Source organism: Camelina sativa, chromosome 13, assembly GCF_000633955.1.
Source record: "Camelina sativa cultivar DH55 chromosome 13, Cs, whole genome shotgun sequence".
In the NCBI taxonomy this organism is placed as follows: domain Eukaryota; kingdom Viridiplantae; phylum Streptophyta; class Magnoliopsida; order Brassicales; family Brassicaceae; genus Camelina; species Camelina sativa.
In genome coordinates this window covers 12908920-12930642 of record NC_025697.1, presented here as the reverse complement: position 1 = coordinate 12930642, position 21723 = coordinate 12908920, and the positions used below count along the sequence as shown (strand labels likewise).

The window sequence follows — 21723 nt, the reverse complement described above, 5'->3', positions numbered from 1 at the left end:
CCAAATAAGTCAATAATTAACAATATAATGGAAGACACACATTCGGATGCACACAAGATGATTGATGATTCGGAACAAGTTTGCAGTCCCTCAACGATTGACTCGTATGAAGACCTTTCCTTGGGATTTAGCTCCAGAGTTCTTCATCTAAGTTATTGTAAATTGAGTAAGATTTTCAATGGAGGTGATTTCAGGCCAATCAGATGTGCGTGTAAAGATTTATACCTGTTTTAGTGAACGTATATACAGCCAGAGTGAAGACAGGAGCCACACGCGGCCAAGAGCAGCGGCCAAACAGTGGCTGAGTGAATACCAGCGGCCATCCCAATCGGTCAAGAGCTGGCCGATGGAGTTCAGTAAGAGGAAGATCGTTTGGAGCAGCGGCAAAGAGCAGCGGCCAAACGGTGGCCGAGTGAAGAGTAGACGTGCACTGATCGTTTGGACCAGCGGCCAAAACATGGCCGTGTGAGACCAGCGGTCAGGACCAGCGGCCAAAGCATGGCCGTGTGAGACCATCACCACACTTGTTTTAGTTTTGATCCGGGTTTGACCCGGTTTGAACTGGGTTGACCCGGATCCCTTTTATTTTCCTATAAACACTCTAACCCTATTAAGGGGAGATTGATCTCTTATCTTTTGTTTATCTCTTGTTTAGTAGCCACTTAGGATTCTTAAGCTTATTTACTCTTGGTTTGTTGAATGATTGAGTACTTCTAAGTTTTTAATAGCAATTTCTCTTTCAAATCTCTTAATCTATAATCTCTTATTATGATTTCACAAAGATCAAATTCTATCCTTTGTGTGATTATGATGATGAGTGAGTAGATCATTAGAACTTTGGGCTAGGTAGATTAGGGAGATAGTTGATTGATCTTTGATGTCTAGAGCCTTATTTATGTGTTTCCTATCTTGTTTAGTGTTAATAATGCTGAAAAACCTTGATCCAGCTTGAATCTAGACATTAGGATTTCTATTGCCCATAAGGTGTTTGATGAAATTCCTGAACCAAACTATTCAAGGGCTTTGCACTCCTAGCCAATGTAAATTGATGAGTAGGGTGCTTAGTGGTATTAAGACTTGTTGTTAATGCATCCTAGCTTTGTGATTGCCTTTGGAAAAAGTTGATTATCACTTGATTAGCATAGAAATCTCTACCATGGAAATGGATTGATTTGCATTAGTGTTCTTAGCCATCGGATTGTTCTTGATTGTTGCCTGGACATATAGGATTGGTTAGTTATCTCCCAAGTCAATTACCTTGCCCAAGATTCACTTGTTTAATCTTGATTTAAAGTTTGTTGTTAGTTGTGTTCTGTTTCTTTTCTTTGATTTGTTTTGCTAGTTAAGACTGTTAAACCAAACCAATTCCTGTTAAGAATAGATTAAGCAACTTTGTGTATTCTTAGTGAGTTGATTAATGCAGATTATGGATTGATAATTTAATTGACTGAAATATACTACATCACCAGTGTACGAGGAAAAGGAGATATCAAGCACTATCTCTAACTACTTTCAAGATATGTTTAAATCAGTACCTGGTACAAGAAGAGCTGTTATAGAAGCAGGTTTATCCCTGTGCATTACAAAGGAGATGAATGTTAAGCTCACTGCCCTCCCCTCAGCAGTGGAAGTGAAGAATGCTTGCTTCTCCATCCATGCAGACAAAGTGTCGGGCCCTGATGGGACCCCAAATCATCTCAGAAGTTCAAGTCTTCTTCACCTCTGGCTTCCTACCTCAGAATATAAACTTAACTCATGTTAGACTTATCCCTAAGGTCACTAACCTACAGAAAGTTTCATACTACAGGCCAATTGCTTTGTGCTCTGTGTATTATAAGGTAATCTCTAAAATCCTAGCTAAAAGGCTTCAACCTATATTACACTGCTGCATCTCAGAGAATCAGTCTGCTTTTGTCCCTCAACGAGCCATTTCTGATAATGTGTTGATCACACACGAAGCCCTCCACTATCTGAAAACCTCTAAAGCAAAGATAAAATGCTACATGGCCGTTAAAACCAATATGAGCAAGGCCTATGATCGGCTTGAATGGGATTTTATAAAAGAAGCTATGGAGAGAATGGGTTTCCATCCAACCTGGATCCAATGGATCATGCAGTGTATCAACACAATGGAGTATTCCTACCTACTGAATGGATAGGCCTGCGGATCTGTTACTCCTGAGAGAAGTATTCGCCAAGGGGACCCCCTCTCTCCATACCTCTTCATAATATGCAGTGAGGTTCTGTGTGGGTTGTGCTCCAAAGCCCAAGCACAAGGTAGTTTACTTGGTCTAAGAGTAGCTTCAGGTAACCCTCGAGTCAATCATCTCCTCTTTGCAGATGACACAATGTTTTTCTGCCTGTCAGACCCGCAAAGCTGCTCAACTTTAAAAAAACATCTTGCAGTTGTATGAACAAGCTTCCGGTCAACAAAAACCAAGCTAAATCCTCAATCACCTTTGCGGCTAAGACTCCAGAAGCTACAAAAGAAACAGCTAAGAGAATCCTAGGCATCTAAAAAGAAGGTGGACAAGGAAAATATCTGGGATTACCTGAACTATTTGATCGCAAGAAGAAGGATCTGTTCAGTAGTATAGTGGACAAGATAAAACAGAGAGCATTAAGTTGGTCCTCCAGGTTCCTCTCCTCTGCTGGGAAGCTAGTTATGCTGAAGTCGGTCCTAGCTGCTATGCCCACATACTCCATGTCTTGTTTCAAACTACCGAACAATCTCTGCAAAAGAATTCAATCTGCATTAACTTGATTCTGGTGGGACCATAATACGGAAAAGAAAAAGATATGCTGGATCTCCTGGAAGAAGATGACCAAATCTTTTAAACTGCGGGGTTAGGTTTCAAAGACGTTATGGCCTTTAATGATGCCCTCCTTGCTAAAATAAGCTGGCGACTTCTCACTTCACCTAATTGTCTATTAGCCAGGGTCCTCCTCGGGAAATACTGCACCAGTAAAAGTTTCTTGGACTGCTCAATTCCTAATTTGGCATCCCATGGCTGGCGGAGCATATACATTGGTAGAGATTTACTAAAACCCCATGTGGGATATCTTATCGGATCTAGCAGCTCCATCCCTCTCTGGAATAGCCTGTGGCTATCTCTCGACAATCCATCAACCCCAATGGGACCTCCTACTGTGGGAACACATTTGTAGACAGTTGCTGACCTCATCATACCAAGTACATCCTCTTGGAATGTTGATTGCATCAAACAAGTGTTACCTGCATATGAAGATGAAATCCTCAAGATCAAACCAAGCAAGAAAGGCGCCCAAGATAAATGGGCCTGGCTACCCTCTAAAGATGGACAATATACCACTAAATCAGGTTACCATGTAAGCCAATCAGAAGCTCCCCACCAAACTCATTCACATAACTCCCTGATTCCTGACACTTTCAATTGGCAAAGGCATATCTGGAGTACCAAAACATCACAAAAAGTTAAACTCCTGATGTGGAAAATTGTAAAACAAGCTATTCCAGTGGGAAATAACCTTATTCATTGCAATATCTCGGAGGATTGCAGGTGTCCACATTGTCATGAGTTTGAATCCGAACTCCACATGTTCTTTACTTGCCCATTTGCGACTAAGATCTGGGATATGGCACCCTTTAGCTATGATTTCTCTCCTCAACAGATACCTTCAACAGCTGAAGGCATCAAGGTAGTAAACCACTTGGTTTGTCTACCACCTACTGGCATTGGCGGTGGTCCTCTAGCACCGTGGATTCTCTGGATTTTATGGACTACTCGCAATAAACTCCTATTCACTAAAGAACAGTTCCTACCGGAAGAAGCCCTCCATCTAGCTATCACCAGGGCAAAGGAATGGCAACAATCCCAGTCTGAAAAAGTTTCAAATTCCCCAAAAACCACGATTTACCTTTCTTCAGTCCGGACTCAGCCAAGTAGTAATTTAGTGATTTGCTTCACAGATGCTTCGTGGACCACATGACCAAAAGCGGGTATTGGCTAGGTCTTCAAAGACCGGAATGACCAAATCCTCCTACAGGGGTCAGATCTAGTGGACCATATCCACTCCCCTCTGATGGTCGAAGCGGTGGCAACTCTCACAGCGATGGAAGTTGCAACTGCTTCGGGTTTCACACACATCTCTTTCGTCTTGGATTCTCAATTGTTAGTCAAGGCCCTGAAAGCGAAGTTCCAATCGAAGGACCTTCACGGGATTCTCCACGACATCCTGAATCTATCTAATTGTTTCTGTGCTTGTAATTTTTTATTTATCCCTCGAAACCAAAATCTGATCGCAGACAATCTCGCAAAACAAGCTCTTAATTTATCTCTCTGTTATGTAGATGAACCGTTGTTTTATCAATATAAGAGTTTGGTTGCACAAAAAAAAATATGAAGGCCATAATCATGTGGTATTGTTGTTCCCCAACCTGGTGTCAAGGCTGGCTCTAAATTAACTACAGTAGAGACGTATTCAAAATCTCTCTAAACACTCATTGCCTATTTTATTTATTCACAAACCTGTTTGTAATATTAATAATATACACATTAATATACACATTAGCTATGGTGGACACATGGTATGGTTAGAAGAAGTCAATATGTATATGAAGATTAATAATAAAGATCATGTAATCTACGAATCTATAATATAAAAGTTGACACGTGTACTCTCCATTCAAATAACTCAACTTATTTAAAAAACAAACTAAAACAAACATTGGCCTAATTCTAATGCAGTCCATTACTGCTAAACCAATTACTTGATTCAGTTTATTTTTCTAAACCCAGATTCTCGATGTCTTCTTCGCCTTCTCGCCGTTAAACCATGGTCCGACTGTGCTTCTTCGTTCAATCAATCATACTCGACTGTGCAGAAGAACACTCCGTCGCTATCAGTACCACAGTTTGGTGATTGGGACCAAAAAGGAGGAGGAACATTGCCTGACTACTCTATGGATTTAACTAAGATTAGAGAGATGAGGAAACAAAACAAAAGCTACTTCAACAACTGCTAAATTCTCAAAATTGTTTATGTCAACAATTCATTGGCGTTTTTAAAGAACACTCCGGTGGCCTCACAGAAACCTAAACAGTGGTTATCAAAACAACTCTCTATGTGTGAAACACCAAGAGACGTAGCTTGGAAAAGAAGAAGACGTCAGATGATAATGATTCAAGAAAAGAGGCTGCTTCATAAAGGCATTTCAGATAATCTTAGTGTACAAATGAAACTAACGGATGAGGATTTGAACGAGCTAAAGAGATCGATTGAGCTAGGTTTCGGTTACAATGAAGAAGCAGGACAAAAGCTATGCAATACATTACCAGCTCTTGATCTTTACTTTGCAGTGAATCGATTTCAAACGTAACTCGTTAAGGCCACATGGATGTCAAAAGTCACTCATAATAACTACCATCACTAACAACTCCTACACATAAATTGGGTACTAAATCCCCCTACATAGCATCTAAGTTTTAAACTATAACAGTGGAGTAAGAGAAAACCAAACAACACAAAGAAAATCAAAGATTCACAGAATTTTTAAAAACAATTCGACATTAAATAACAGATGCAATTCAGATTCTAACAGCCACGCACTATAAATACAATAGTATTTGTAGATGTGTATACTCAGTTGAGTGCTCTTTCTAAAAAAACGACTAAAAGAAAATTCCCCCAGAGATCACACACCCCATATAACACAGAAAAAAACTCAGGCACTATTTTTAAAAATGGCCGACTTTGACATCGTCGCAATACCGACAGAAGCAACCTATGTGTCGTTTGACGAGAAGGTATTAACAATTACACACATATATGGATTATATTACAATCGCAAACATCTATAAAAACAACTCAATGCCTACCATTTACAGGATTCAATGATACATGGATTCATACCAGCTAATCTTAAGACCATGTATGTGGATGCTTTGCAAGAAAATACTATCTTCGAACTGACTCGGTTCGAAGTGCAAATATGCACAAATCATTACAAGGTTACGGGAAAACCAATTGCTATCCGTTTTCACCGAGGCACACAAATGAACATCATACCTGCTGAAGGCTTAACAGTTAAAAAAGGAAACTTCAATCTGCACAATTTCGACCACCTACAAGCTCTAGCGAACACCAATCTAGCACTACCTGGTAAATACTCATAGACTAAGTAAATAATTAAAGCATGAAAATATATAACCAAACTAATAAGAAATAGTCCCATTTATTTAACAGATGTTTTGGGACAAATCATCTTTATACAAGGTCCTAACCTTAAAGATCCAACTTCAAAGGACCGTTTGATAGTCCGACTGAAACTCAATACGTAAGTGTGGTTTTCTTAAAGGTAAATATAAAGAAAATGATTCTAAATCAATTAACAACATAGTTTTACACCCACTTACAGGTCGATCATTGCCTACTTGAATATTTGGGATGAGGCTGCATCAAATTTCCGATCATACATGAGCTCAACAAGTGACAATATGAATGTCATGCTCGTGACAACATTAAGCCCCACACTATTTCAAGGTTGGACACTTTTTTGTGTATATTTATAATAATATTACATTTATATAGAACTAAAATTTAAATGAGTAGGATAAATTAAAATTGTAGGGCTTTTAACAAATAACCTATGAAAGAATTATAGTTATAATATGATTTTTAAAAATTTATACTAAGGTTAAATCTATCTCTTAAGTTAAGTGTTTTTTAGATATAGCCAGTGAAATAATTACATTCAAAAATTTGTAAGATGGTATACCGCAGATTAAATTTGTCAATAAGTATAATTCAATAGTTATAACACAAAATGTACTTAAAAAATATTAATATAGATAATTCAATGAAATTATATAACTTACAGTTTTGTTTACTTCCATTAACATACTTCTTAACTTGGGTAAATAATTTAGAGTTTTTAAGCAAACAAAATAGAATAGTTAAAATAAAACATGTGGTTAGATTAAGTAATTACAGTCTCACTTTACCAAATAAAAAATCTTATGGAAACAAACAAATGATGTTAGAAAAGTAAAATAGTACTTGTCTCAATTGTCTTATTAGTTTCTTAAAAAGTTTCCCACAGATTATTATGAACCAAATTCACAATACAATTGATTTAACTAATTACTATTCTATAACTAATGTCGCATTTAGATCAAATACAGTTGCTCTACAAGTTGTTGATTTGGTAGTAGTTGTTGTTGTTATTGCAACAGCTGCATGTGGAACTGTTGGGGCAGAAAAAAAAGGTGTTTGCTATTGTTGTTCATCCGATTGTTTAGAACAAAAAATTGGCATTGTACTACTCCTCAAATATCTACTACTGCTATTAAACATACATTATTTTAAAACCTACACAAAACTTCCTATAAACAAAATAAAAAACCAGAAAATAAACTACAAAAAAACAAAAACAACATCCCGCGCATAATTAAAACCTTGGTGTATTCGTTAGAAGAAGTCATAGTCTACGGTTAAGTTATTAGTAGTATTATTTAAAACCTTGGTCGTTGAGCTGTTTCTTTCTTTACAACATAATTAAAGATTGCATGATATTTATTAATCACTAACTGAGATCGACATGCAAAAGTGTCCGTTTGACGATTTCAGTTTTCATTTCCCTGCTTTACCGTTGGTCTATCTCTATTCTACTGCTTTAAAGAAACAATACAATGCAAAATATCAATAGTCACAAAAGTCTAATATTCTAAACTTTTTACATAAAAAATTGAAAATAAACAATAATATACTCTCTAAATCGATAGTTGACTTTATATTTTGCATATGCTGTTAACTTGTTGAGTTGGTATCTCTCACATAAAGATCATAACTTGCTAAAATAAGTAAGGTTAAATATTTAAAATAGTTGAGAAATTCAGTCAATAGAATATTATGAATTTCAATTTTAGTTATGGTTTAAAGTTTTTTTTCATACATATTTTTTTATTCCTTATTAATCAAAATAAATTTATTTTTTCTAGTTTCTGTTTATACACTTAATAAATTATATTATTGATCAAAATACATCATAACAGTGAGAATAAAACTATAATTTTATGTCAAAAATATATGTAATGAAAAGTTCAAAACGACACTTATTGTAAAACAAAATTATATAAATTCTAAAAATCCAATAACTAGTATAGGCCTGGGCATTTTAACCAAATCTGAAACTCGAACCCGAACCCGACCCGAAATAGGCAGTTTGGTTCGGATTCAGATAGTACTAAATACCTGATCAGATTTAGTTTATATGAAATTCGGATATCCGAACTAACCCGAAATAAATACAAAAATGCATTTAAGTGGGTTTGAATCCAATACCTTAGGCATTTACAAGTTTATCATAAACCATTTTGCCACCTTAGTTTTATATCGTAGTATGAAAACGTTAATTATTTATATATATATATATAATTATGTTTTCTAAAATTGATTTTTTTTTTTCTCAATCAACAGAACCCATAATTGTTTTATTTTTTTTACTACCCAAATCAATTTTAGTAGAAACATGACAAGCAAATCTACAAAAAAAAAATATAGTTTGTGGGGTTTGAAGAGTGAGTGAGGTTGGAAGATAATTATGAATCATATCATATAATTTACTATAAATATTAGATTTAGTAGGGAATTTGAAGGATTTAGTTTTTGAAGTAGTGGTCATGGATAAACAAATCTATGGTTTTTTTGTTGAAAAAGAGAGACGAAGAAGAAAGAGACAAGAAGAGAAAGATAGAAAGTATTTTTTTTTTTTTTTCAAAACAGAATTTTTTGTTTTTTTTGTATGACTTCGGGTAACCCGAAATTACCCGAATCCGATCGAATATCCGAATGCCCAGGCCTAAACTAGTAATTAAATAGTACTAGTATAAAGGAGCTTCGAGAAATCCTTCCTATATATACTACATAGAAAGTTACTTCTACTCTTTAACACTCGAACAATATATATCTACTCTCGGCGGGCTCTATGATGGATTCGGAGTCGTCCATGTATTCGATATCCTCGGAATTGTCCATGTTCTCGGAATGGTACCTATGGGATGTCATTTCTCTAATGAAAGATGCCTTAGACGGGGATGAGGATGAGGAATCGGAGAAGAAATCGAAGTTCATATCAGTTATGATTCGAATAATCTATGTGGTGAGGTCAATGGATTTGGATTCAGCAGAACCGGACTCGAAGCTCATATCACTCATTAAGCAAACAATTGCCGTCGGTAAATCTATACCGGATTCAGAAGAACCGGAGTCGCAATTGGTATCGCTCGTCACTCGATCGATCCCTCTCATCAGTTCCACCGCGTCGGAGCCGGAGCTGACGTCACTCGTTGATCAAATGTACTCGTGTTTAAAATCTGTGGGTTTATTAGAAAAAAAAGCGGCGGAGGATTCGAAGCTTTCTTCACTCATTCTTCAGATCATCTCTCTCCCCCAGTTCACATCATCTCCGGAACTGGGCCCGACGGATTTGCTATTAATAACCATTTCTGAGATAAAATCTGTCTTAACTAGCCCACCCGGGGATGAGGATGAGGAATCAGAGAAGAAATCCAAGTTCGTATTACTCATTATTGAAGTAATCTCTCTGGTGAGCTCAATGGATTTTGATTCAGCAGAACCGGACTCGAAGCTCATATCACTCATTAAGCAAACGATCTCCGTCGGCAAATCTATACCGGATTCAGAACCGGAGTCGCAATTAGTATCGCTCGTGGCTCGATCGATCCCTCTCATCGGTTCCACCGAGTCGGAGACGGAGCTGACGTCACTCGTTGGTCAACTTTACTCGTATTTCCAATCCGAGGGTTTCAAAACGGATTCAGAGCTTTCGTCGCTCGTTCTTCAGTTCATCTCTTTCTCCCGGTTCGAACCCGACCTGCCGGAGTCGCAGCTATTACCACTCATTAAGAAACTAATGTCTTTCACCGTTTATGACTCGGCGAGTATACTTTCGAGGAAAATGATGTCAAATCTCGTATCAACAACTATTCAAATTATTACTCTGCTCAACTTTACCAATTTCAATTTGGATTCGCTGCAGAAGCAAGAGCCGGAGCTGACGCCACTCATCTCTCAGGCCATCTCACTCTTCAATTCTATGGATTTCGATTCCCAGCCTGAGCCGCTAAGGTATCTCATATTGTCCCTTTCTGAACTATATTTGTATTCCATCAACTCTTCCGGTTCGGATTCAGATTTGGATGTTATGTTTATCCTTGATGCAACACTGAATTTGGAACCGGAGCACGAGCTCATCTCTCTCATCCTTAAAATAGTCTCTCTCGCCTTCTCCCAGTCTATGCACTGGGGGAAGCTTCTTTCTTTATGCCCTCAAGTACAAGTAAGATTGCAGCAAGGAACGTTTCATGTGACTGACCAGAGTACCACCAATTACAACAAGCTGGCGTGCCTCCCTTTACGCTGGGTGATTTTCATGTTTACTAGAGGCCCAAACGCTTCCCATTTTCTCTGCTCCAGTTGCAATGGCAAGAACCATCAAGAATACAACAAGGCTCCTGTTGAGATCAAACACCCTCTTCATCCTAAACACTCTCTTCAGCTTGTCTCCTTGGAGGATGGCGGAACCAGGACATGCTATTACTGTGATGAATATCTCGAACAGATCTTTTCTTATTGCTCCGCCTGTGATTTTGCTATTGGTTTTGCTTGTGTGCAAAAACCGCATGTCTTCCCTATGGACCATCATCCCAAGTGGCACGAGCATACACTTGCTCTGTTCCCAAGTCAGGCTCCCTTTCCTTGCAACCTATGTGCCTTGACACATTCAAGCTGTCCATTCTATATATCTCCCCCTTGTGACTTTGTGGTCCATCAAAGCTGTCTCAACTTACCACATCTCATAAGGATATCTCGCCATTCTCATCGTATCTCTTTCACCCATTCTTTTGACCAAGGAGATGATTGGTCTTGTGGTGTTTGTCGCAGAAAGATTGATAATGATTACGGGGGCTATTCTTGCGTCAAGGATGGTTGTTCTTCTTCTGCTCATTCGAAATGTGCCACACAGAGCAATGTGTGGGATGGCATAGAACTTGAGGGAGTGCTTGAAGAAATCGAAGAACAACTTGAACCATTTGTGACGATAAGTGATGGAGTCATACAACATTTCAGCCATCAACATCATCATTTAAGACTTGATGAGAACACGGATAGAGAGTACGATGAGGATAAGCTATGTCAAGCATGTGTCATGCCAATCTATTTTGGTAACTTGTACTCTTGTATGCAATGTGAGTGTTTTCTACACGAAACATGTGCAAATCTTTCTCGCAAATTAAATCACCCGATACATCCACATCTACTCACTCTAATGAGAAGATATGAAGGTGTTATGGGAAACAAAAAAAATAACTGTTCAGCTTGTCCTTGGGAGTGCAAAACTGGTTCCCTCTATGAATGTGGCGAAGAAGAATGTTCTTTCCGGCTACATGTGCAGTGTGCCACAGTTTCTGAGCCATTAGACCACGGAAGTCATATGCATCCTTTGTTCTTAACATCCAAACCGGGAGAGCGAAGAATTTGTTCGGTTTGCAAAGAGACTGAGTCAAGACGTTCTTTCCCTTCTACAGATGAAACATTCAATTGCATTGAGTGTGACTTTGTTTTGTGTTTCAAATGTGCTACTTTGCCTCAAAAGGTGAGGTATAAGTATGATAAGCATATGCTCACTCTTTCTTATGGGGAGGAGACAACTCAGACAAGTACCATGATGTCTTGGTGTGAAGTCTGCGAGCAGGCAATAAATCACAAGGAGCGGTTTTACATGTGTGATGAGTATTGTTGTGTCACACTACACGTTGAATGTATGCTTGGGAGGGACTTATACATGAAGCCCGGTTCATCGTGGAATAATGACAGCGCTGTTCGTATGATACATCTTCTACCCAACAATCATCACATGTCTCGACCTATTTGTTTCGTTTGTAAGAAGCGGTGTCTACACAAATTAGTTTTTTTTATGGACCCTGAAATAGTATTTTGTTCCACATTATGTTATCATGAGATGTTAAATTTTTAGATTACTGAATGAATAAGAGGGGGTTGAATTTGAAGAAAAAAAAACCTAAAATCATCTCAAATCATTAGTTTAATAACCATGGCTGCAGGAGGACCTCTGGTGCATCTCNAACGGCGCTTTTCGTATGATACATCTTCTACCCAACAATCATCACATGTCTCGACATATTTGTCACATTTGTAAGAAGCGGTGTCTACACAAATTAGTTTTCTTTATGGACCCTAGAATAATATTTTGCTCCACATTATGTTATCACGAGATGTTAAATTTTTAGCTACTGAATGAATAAGAGGGGTTTTAATTTGAAGGAAAAAAGTGCATCTCATCAACAGCTCAGGTAATCCAGAAAAGAGTGCTTCCCTTGAACTGTCTTTGCGGTTCCTGACCCATCCCTTAATCCTGAGCTGCTCAGCGTACTCAACAGTCCAGTTACTGTAGCACACTCCCTGTACTATTCCCTCTATCACCACCCTCCCTCTATCACCACCCTCCCTCTATCACCACCCTCACCAGTACCAACATTGAAGACATATTCAGTCCAGATTATCAGAAACCTGCGATACAAAGAAGACTGATATAATAATCCAATGGCTAAATGAAACTTTCGAATTTAGTAGAGATAACTAACCCAATCAGCATGTTCATCACGATGGTGATTCAAAGGAACATTTCACTTGAATAATTAGTAAAGAACAGAACCAACATACAGATTCCAATGAAACTTAGTTGTAGATATCCGACCATTTTGAAAAGAATACCCAAAAAAATTGTTTAAAGTAAGACTTTTACCATTTCGTTAATGATATAACATGCAATATTGTACTGTTAGATGATCTTTTAAGTATCTCTAAATGCTGTACTGCTTTAATTATTTATTCAATCAGTAAATAACTTGAAGCAGTTCTGCCCTTAACTTATTCAATCAGTTTAGATATGTTATTTAAAAGTAGCCTGAAATACAATTGAAAAAGATGAATACCGTTTTCTATATTTTCTGCAATATATTTAATCATTGTGATGATGTTCTTATTGTAAGTTCTTCTGTGTTTTTATATTTTTTTTATTTATTTAAAATGCTACGTCACCAAAACTCAAAATTGGTCATTCAAAGATTTTGTTTTGTTTATACAGTATGAAATCATGTGAAAGTTGCATATAGGCCGACACGGCGACACCTAAATAACTCGTATATATATGAACTCTGAAGTATTAACATTGAACTGTTCAAGTTTGTAATCTTTAACGTTGACTTTGTTTACGCTTGTAATATTTAAGATGATCTCGTGCTTTTTATTTTAATTATCTAAAAAATAAGACCAAGACAACAGATCCACAAGTTACGGGGCAGAAAATATATAAAACTAAAAAATGCATGTGAACAGATAGGGAGAGCATTAAGTTTAGTATAATAAGGCAAAACAATACGTACAGTCATATTCAAAATATCGCAAAACACTCATTGCGTAATAATACCCACGAAACTGTTTTGGAATATAATGTACACATTAGTTACGGACCTACGATACTTGAGGTGCGTTTTGATTTGGTCTTTTTTATTAATTAGAAGAAGTGAATAATTAGAAGTAGTGATTATTTAAAAACTTGGTTTTGGTTGAGCTGTTTCTTTCTTTACCACATAATCAGATCACATGATCTTTAATATTTACACTAACAGGGATCGACATGCAAAAGTGTCCGTTTGACGATTTCAGTTGTCAGTTCCCTGCTTTACCGTTGGTCAATTCTACGCTTTTTAAAAAAAAAAAAAAAAATAAATACAATGCAAAAATATCAACAGTCACAAAAGACCAATATTCTAAACTCTTAAACAAAAATTTAAAAATCTTATTTAAAATAAACACTAGTTAAAAAAAAAACAGTACTACTAAAAATAAAAGGCAAGAAGTAAATTCATGCTCTCTAAATCGATAGTTGACTTTTTATATTTTGCACATGCTGTTAACTCGAGTTGGTACCTCTCACAGTCACATAAAATTTTTTGATCATAGAATTTTTTTAATTTGCTAAAATAAGTAAGGTTAAATATTTTTAAATAGTCGAGAAATTCACTCAGTTAAATATTTTAGTTTAATATATGATTTTTTTTTTTTGTGCACTACACTGTATATGATATTATTGTTTAAAAAACAGAAGAAGACGTATCGTAAGTAGCTTTCATTACAGGTCCTTTAACAACACTCGAACAAACAATACCAATCATTACTCTCGGCGGGCTCAATGGAATCGGAATCGGAATCGGAATCGGGATCGTCCATGGATTGAGGATTAGGAATCCTCAAAAATATCCTTGGAATTCGATATGGATCCCGAATTGCGGCTATCATTTGCCATTTCTCAGATGAAATCTGCTTTAGACTTCTCCGTCTGGGAGGAGGATGCGGAATCGGGGAAGAAATCAAAGGTCATATCACTCATGATTCGAATAATGTCTCTGGTGATGTCAATGGATTTGGATTCACACCCGGAGCCGGACCCGGAGGTGGAACCGGGGCTCATATCACTCATTAAGCAAACGATCTCCGTCGGCAAATCTATACCGGATTCAGAAGAACCGGAGTTGCAATTAGTATCGCTGGTGGCTCGATCGATCCCTCTCATCGGTTCCGCCGAGTCGGAGCCGGAGCTGACGTCACTCGTTGGTCAACTGTACTCGTCCGAGGGTTTTGAAGCTGGTGACTCGGAGCTTTCATCGCTCATTCTTCAGATCATCTCCCACGCCCGGTTCACATTATATCCGTGGTCGGAACCAGACTCGCACCAGCAATTATCGGGTGGCCCTATGGATTCGGGATCGCAGCTATTAACTGCCATTTCTCAAATAGGCAGCTCCATCTGGGATGAAGAATGGGAGAAGAAATCCAAGTTCATATCACTTATGATTTGAATAATCTCTCTGGTGATGTCAATGGATTTGGATTCAGCAGAACCGGAACCGGAGGCGAAGCAGCTCATATCACTCATTAAGCAAACAATCTCACTCGGCAACTCTATACCGGATTCAGCAGAACCGGAGTCGCAATTGGTATCCCTTGTGACTCGATCGATCCCTCTCATCGGTTCTCGTCGGACCCGCCACAAGAGCTGACGTCACTCCTTGGTCAAATATACTTGTGTTTTAAATCTATGGGTTTATTAGAAGAAGAAGAAGCGGCGGAGGATTCGGATTCGGAGCTTACATCACTCATTCTTCAGATCATCTCTTTCGCCTGGTCCACATTACATAAGAAGAAGTTATCACCGGACCTAAAGCGGCTGGTATCATTCATTCAGAATCTAGTGTTCCTCACAATCTACGGCCCCCATATGTCTTTGTCTCAAATGAAATCGAGGTTCATATCATTCATTATTGACATTATCTCTCTGGTCAACTCTATGAACTTGGATTCACAGCCGGAGTCGGAGCTCATGTCACTCACTAAGCAAGCAATCGCAGTCTTCAACTCTATGGATTTGGATTCCCAACTGAAGCCGCTAAGGGAGCTCATATCATTCATTTCTCGACTCTATTTGTCTTCCATCAACTCGTCGGGTTCAGATTCTGATTTGGACCTGCACCTGGATTTGGATGTTTTGTCACTCGTTGATGCAACACTGGATTTGGAGCCGGAGCAGGAGCTCATATCACTCATCCTTAAGATAGCCTCCCTCGCCGTCTCTATGCATCCAGAGTGGGAGAATTTTCTTGCTTTAAGCCCTCAAGTACAAGTAAGATTGGAAACAAAAACGTTTCATGTGATTGAACAAGTCCAGAGGACCACCAATAACAAGCTGGCGTGTCTCCCTTCACACTGGGTAACTTTCAACTTTACAGGCGGCAAAGACGCTACCGATTTTTTCTGCCCAGGTTGCAATAGCAAGAACCATAAAGAATATAACAAGGTTCCCGTTGAGGTCAAACACCCTCTTCATCGTAAACATTCTCTCCAGCTTGCCTTCTTGGTTGAGGATGGCGGAACCAGGACATGCTATTGCTGTAATGAATATCTTGAACAGATCTTTTATTATTGCTCCGCCTGCGATTTTGCTATTCGTTTTGCTTGTGTGCAAAACCCACCTGTCTTCTTTATGGACCATCCGAAATGGCATGAGCATAAACTTGCTCTGTTCCCAAGTCAGGCTCCCTTACCTTGCAACCTCTGTGCCTTGACACATTCAAGCTGTCCATTCTATATATGTCCCCCTTGTGACTTTGTGGTCCATCAAAGCTGTCTCAACTTACCACATCTCAGTAGGATATCTCGCCATGCTCATCGTATCTCTTTCACCCATTCTTTTGACCAAGGAGATGATTGGTCTTGTGGTGTTTGTCGCAGAAAGATCCATAATGATTATGGGGGCTATTCTTGCGTCAAGGATGGTTGTTCTTATGCTGCTCATTCGAAATGTGCCACAGAGCAATGTGTGGGATGGCATAGAGCTTGAGGGAGTGCCTGAAGAAATTGAAGAATAACTTGAACCATTTGTGACGATAAGTGATGGAGTCATACAACATTTCAGCCATCAACATCATCATTTAAGACTTGATGCGAACACGGATAGAGAGTACGTTGAGGATAAGCTATGTCAAGCATGTGTCATGCCAATCTATTTTGGTAACTTCTACTCTTGTATGCAATGTGAGTTTATTCTACACGAAACATGTGCAAATCTTTCTCGCAAATTACATCATCCGATACATCCACATCTACTCACTCTAGTGGGAAGATATGAAGGTGTTATGGGAAACACAAAAAAAAACTGTTCAGCTTGTCCTTGGGAGTGCAAAAATGGTTTCCTCTATGAATGCGGCGAAGAAGAATGTTCTTTCCGGCTACATGTGCAGTGTGCCACAGTTTTTGAGCCATTAGACCACGGAAGTCATATGCATCCTTTATTCTTAACATCCAAACCGGGAGAGCGAAGAATTTGTTCGGTTTGCAAAGAGACTGAGCCAAGACGTTCTTCCACTTCCCCAAATGAAACATTCAATTGCATTGAGTGTGACTTTGTTTTGTGTTTCAAATGTGCTACTTTGCCTCAAAAGGTGAGGTATAAGTATGATACGCACATGCTTACTCTTTCTTATGGGGAGGGGGAGGAGACAACTCAGACAAGTACCATGATGATGTCTTGGTGTGAAGTCTGCGAGCAGGCAATAAATCATCATACGGAGCGGTTTTACACGTGTGATGAGTATTGTTGTGTCACACTACACGTTGAATGTATGCTTGGGAGGGACTTATACATGAAGCCCAGTTCATCGTGGAATAATATCAGCGGTGTTCGTATGATGCATCTTCTACTCAACAATCATCACATGTCTCGACCTATTTGTTTCATCTGTACGAAGCGGTGTCCACACAAATTAGTTTTTTTTATGGACCCTAAAATGGTATTTTGTTCCACATTATGTTACCATGCGTTCAACTTATATAAAAAAAAATTGAGTTAAAGTTATATATATATATTTTTTTTGGTAAAAGAGCGGGCCTATTGCATTATTAAAAAAAAGGAGGAAAACAATTACAGGCATATTTTTCTTATACGAGGCTGTCCAGCAACATCCTCATCCAAGATCGATGCCAAATCGAGAGAACAACATCTAAAGCATGAAATTCTAAGCATAAAGAAAACGCATAGTTCGCTAGTCCATCAACAAGATGATTATCTTCTTTATATATTTGAGAAATTCGGACAACCGTACTATTAAGGACAGCGGATGTGTTGCGCATATCCCTGTCGTTAAGTAACCCACTATCATTCTATCAACTCTGAATCACCCTCCAACTCCAATGTGTGATTCTCTCCTCCCAATCGACATATAGGCCATAGTAAGAAGATGACGAACAGAGTGGCTACGAGTATGAGTGTGATGAGTTCTCAATAGTGAGGTGGAGATTTGTGGAACCTTGCCGAAACTGATGATTTTTGTTCGAATTCCGACGATCGAGCCCATTCCCCGTTCAGAGAAGTTTCCTCGTCAGAGTTTCTTACAATGCCGATTATTATGGTTACCCAACCGGTTCAATTGAGTTTGGTTCGGTCTAGTATCAATATAAAATTGAAAAGGATGAATTCCGTTTTTCATATTTTCATCCTATTAAGATCTGAGAAATCCATTTCACAAAAAAAAAAAAAATGAGAAATCCAAACTTCTGCAAATATATTTAATCATTGTGATGATGTTTTATTTATATGAAAATCACGTGAAAGTTGCATAGGCCGACAACTAAATAACAAGTTATATTATTATATAAAATCAAGTTTTGAAAATTAGTCATTAACAAAATCATAACACGTGTCAAGTATATTGATAAGATATTGACATGTATCAAAAATTACTATTTTTCAAAATAGCCTATTAAGATAATAGCATTAAATCTACAGAAATTTACATGTTTATATCTAAAAAGAAATTTACTAAATCAAAAAGGAAAGTTAACAAAGTAATATTTTTTCATTGTACGATAATTATATTATATGTGTTTTCTCAATTAGATTTTGAGATGTATAAACAAAAAAAATAATTCATTAAACATGTATGTTATTATTAATCATTAAATAGGGAATAACAAATCTAAAAAGAACAACATAAGTTATGTCAAAAGAATTATTATTTTTGGAATGTAATAGAACAACTAATTAAGAAAATAACATTATATTTACATAAATTTAAATGTTTATATCGAAAGTTTTTTATCTTTGATTTTCTTTTCTGATATAATTTTGCTTATCTATTGTGTGTCTTTGATGTTTGCAGGTTCTTCAGTGGAAGCTACTTGATCGAGTAATTGAGAAGCGATTTTGAAATTTGGGAAGTTAGAACGGTAAACCGTTTTAAAAATTGGTTTCAAACCAGATTTATGTGGATTTTTATCGGATTTAGTTCGTAAACCGTTTAAACCCAAGTATATAGAGAAATATATGAGATCTTTTGATTCAGGTAGAAATAAGTGGAGAACTTACAATTAGAGAATATTTGATTATTGTAATTATTGTTAGAATATATCTAAGTAATTTTGATACAATACGATACTTCTGAGGAGTAAACAGGTCACCGATCCTTTCACGTGATTATGACATATGTCATGTTTTTGATTGTTTATAATTTTTTTATTTTGTATATTTGAATTATCTAAGACTTATATATACCAACATGATTATCATTTACAAATTTTTATTTCTATTATGTTATATTAACTTTCTTTCAATTTCTCAATAAAAAAACTTTTATTGGGTTGGTATAAAATCATTGTTCTCGAGTAGATAATTTTCACCAGTTGTTCATCCAAAATATCTTTGGAGTAAAAGATTTCATGGTTAAAAAAATTGTGTCACAAATCAATTTTAGTAATTATAAGAACCATAATTATGCCAAAATAAAGTAAAACAACATAAAATTTGTTTAATTTGTTTAAAAGACATTTTAGGTGGTGAAAAAGAGCATACTTTAAAACTAAAATAATTTTGGGTGTAAGAGCATATTTTTAAAGGTAAAACATACAGTAAAATTGTAAGTGGTTATTAATTATATGTTGTTTTGATGAATTCTTTAGAGTATATTATAAAATGATCCCATATAATTTATAATTGACCTCTTAAGTCTTAACATTAAACTGTTCAGGTTTCTAAGTTTTAAATCCTTTGTTGACTTTGTTTACGCTTGTAAAATTTAAGATGATCTCGTGGTTTTGATTTTAATTATCTAAAAAATAAGACCAAGACAACAGATCCACAAGTTACGGGGCAGAAAATATAAAACTAAAAAAATGCGTGTGAACAAATAGGGAGAGCGTCAACTTTAGTATAATAAGGCAAACAATACGTGCAGCCATATTCAAAATATCGCAAAACAGTGAAACACTCATTGCGTAATAATTACCCACGAAACTGTTTTGGAATACAATGTACAGTTGTACACATTAGTTATTGCCTTATACCCACTATTTTTCTCAATTTTCATTTTTGTTTATATTACTTTTTATTTTAAAACTTATTATTTTGAAATACTTGCGAATTTATGATCATTAATATTTGATTTCAATCCTTTCTCCTTCTTAATGGCTCAAACATTCTATAAAGTTTAGTTTTCTAAAAACAATCTATTACCATACAAACACATCTTCTTTCAGACTATAGTGAAAACTAAAACATTTACTTTCTATTCTATCCTCGATTCAATCTCCAAATAACAACAAAACACCGGTAACAATAGTATCGTTGTTCGGATCATCCATTTTCGGGAAGTTCCTAACTTTAGAAGAAATATTGTCTTAGAGATAATCACCTTTTGGGGAGTTCTTTCTTCGACATTGATAAGGGCAAAATCACCTTCATCTTTGTTTTTCCTGTTGAGTGAGTGAAGGCAGAACTAAAATTTAAAATTAAATATGAATTACATTTTCTTTTTGTCTGGATACAGCAAAATAATTCTATTAGGTCTAATGTACTTATTAGATCTTTTTTGAACAACAAAATTTAAATTACATATGTTTTTTTATTTTAATATCTGGCAGAACGTTGTTTCTTCAGTTTGAATAGTNAAACTAAAAAAATGCGTGTGAACAAATAGGGAGAGCGTCAACTTTAGTATAATAAGGCAAACAATACGTGCAGCCATATTCAAAATATCGCAAAACAGTGAAACACTCATTGCGTAATAATTACCCACGAAACTGTTTTGGAATACAATGTACAGTTGTACACATTAGTTATTGCCTTATACCCACTATTTTTCTCAATTTTCATTTTTGTTTATATTACTTTTTATTTTAAAACTTATTATTTTGAAATACTTGCGAATTTATGATCATTAATATTTGATTTCAATCCTTTCTCCTTCTTAATGGCTCAAACATTCTATAAAGTTTAGTTTTCTAAAAACAATCTATTACCATACAAACACATCTTCTTTCAGACTATAGTGAAAACTAAAACATTTACTTTCTATTCTATCCTCGATTCAATCTCCAAATAACAACAAAACACCGGTAACAATAGTATCGTTGTTCGGATCATCCATTTTCGGGAAGTTCCTAACTTTAGAAGAAATATTGTCTTAGAGATAATCACCTTTTGGGGAGTTCTTTCTTCGACATTGATAAGGGCAAAATCACCTTCATCTTTGTTTTTCCTGTTGAGTGAGTGAAGGCAGAACTAAAATTTAAAATTAAATATGAATTACATTTTCTTTTTGTCTGGATACAGCAAAATAATTCTATTAGGTCTAATGTACTTATTAGATCTTTTTTGAACAACAAAATTTAAATTACATATGTTTTTTTATTTTAATATCTGGCAGAACGTTGTTTCTTCAGTTTGAATAGTACCTTCAAATAATTAGTACGTACACAAAATAAAATAAAAAACATATGAAAAGAACTATGAAACAATGGATTGCCACACTCCAGACTCATTGAAAACAACACACCGAAGTATTCCCACAGCTTCGGATGTAGGAAAATGTGACATGTGATGGTTCAACCAGATTTTTTCATTTTCAAATTACAGTTTGTGCATGCAATGTAATGCCACCCATTGCACAAAACACAACTTCAACCACTTTTGCTTTACACCAAAAACAAAATGTTCCTTAAAAATATCAAGACGATGTTTTAAGTAATAGTGGTAAAAATAAAATAAAAATTGGTCATATTACTTGGCATCTATCCTTGTTGTCTAACGTA

At 36.5% G+C, this 21723-nt stretch overlaps 2 protein-coding genes and 1 pseudogene across 2 annotated transcripts; all 3 read left to right on the top strand.

Moving 5' to 3' along the window:
• LOC104736597 lies at positions 8925 to 12053 on the top strand. The gene is made up of 2 exons (XM_019234877.1): positions 8925 to 10128; positions 10945 to 12053. Exons 1-2 carry the CDS (start codon positions 8966 to 8968, stop codon positions 12035 to 12037), a joined length of 2256 nt encoding a protein of 751 aa, XP_019090422.1. The 5' UTR covers positions 8925 to 8965; the 3' UTR covers positions 12038 to 12053.
• On the top strand, positions 14277 to 15377 carry LOC104736598. Its single transcript, XM_010456614.2, has one exon. The coding sequence runs from the start codon at positions 14358 to 14360 to the stop codon at positions 14940 to 14942; it is 585 nt and encodes a 194-aa protein (XP_010454916.1). The 5' UTR covers positions 14277 to 14357; the 3' UTR covers positions 14943 to 15377.
• Positions 15169 to 17494, top strand: LOC104736599 (annotated as a pseudogene).

Excerpts from the sequence above, each read along its gene's own strand:
- LOC104736598 (XM_010456614.2), top strand. The coding sequence starts at position 14,358 with ATGGATCCCGAATTGCGGCTATCATTTGCCATTTCTCAGATGAAATCT.
- LOC104736597 (XM_019234877.1), top strand. The coding sequence starts at position 8,966 with ATGATGGATTCGGAGTCGTCCATGTATTCGATATCCTCGGAATTGTCC. Across the intron at positions 10,129-10,944 it reads TCCCAGCCTGAGCCGCTAAG|AAAGATTGATAATGATTACG; the intron begins GTATCTCATATT and ends TGTTTGTCGCAG.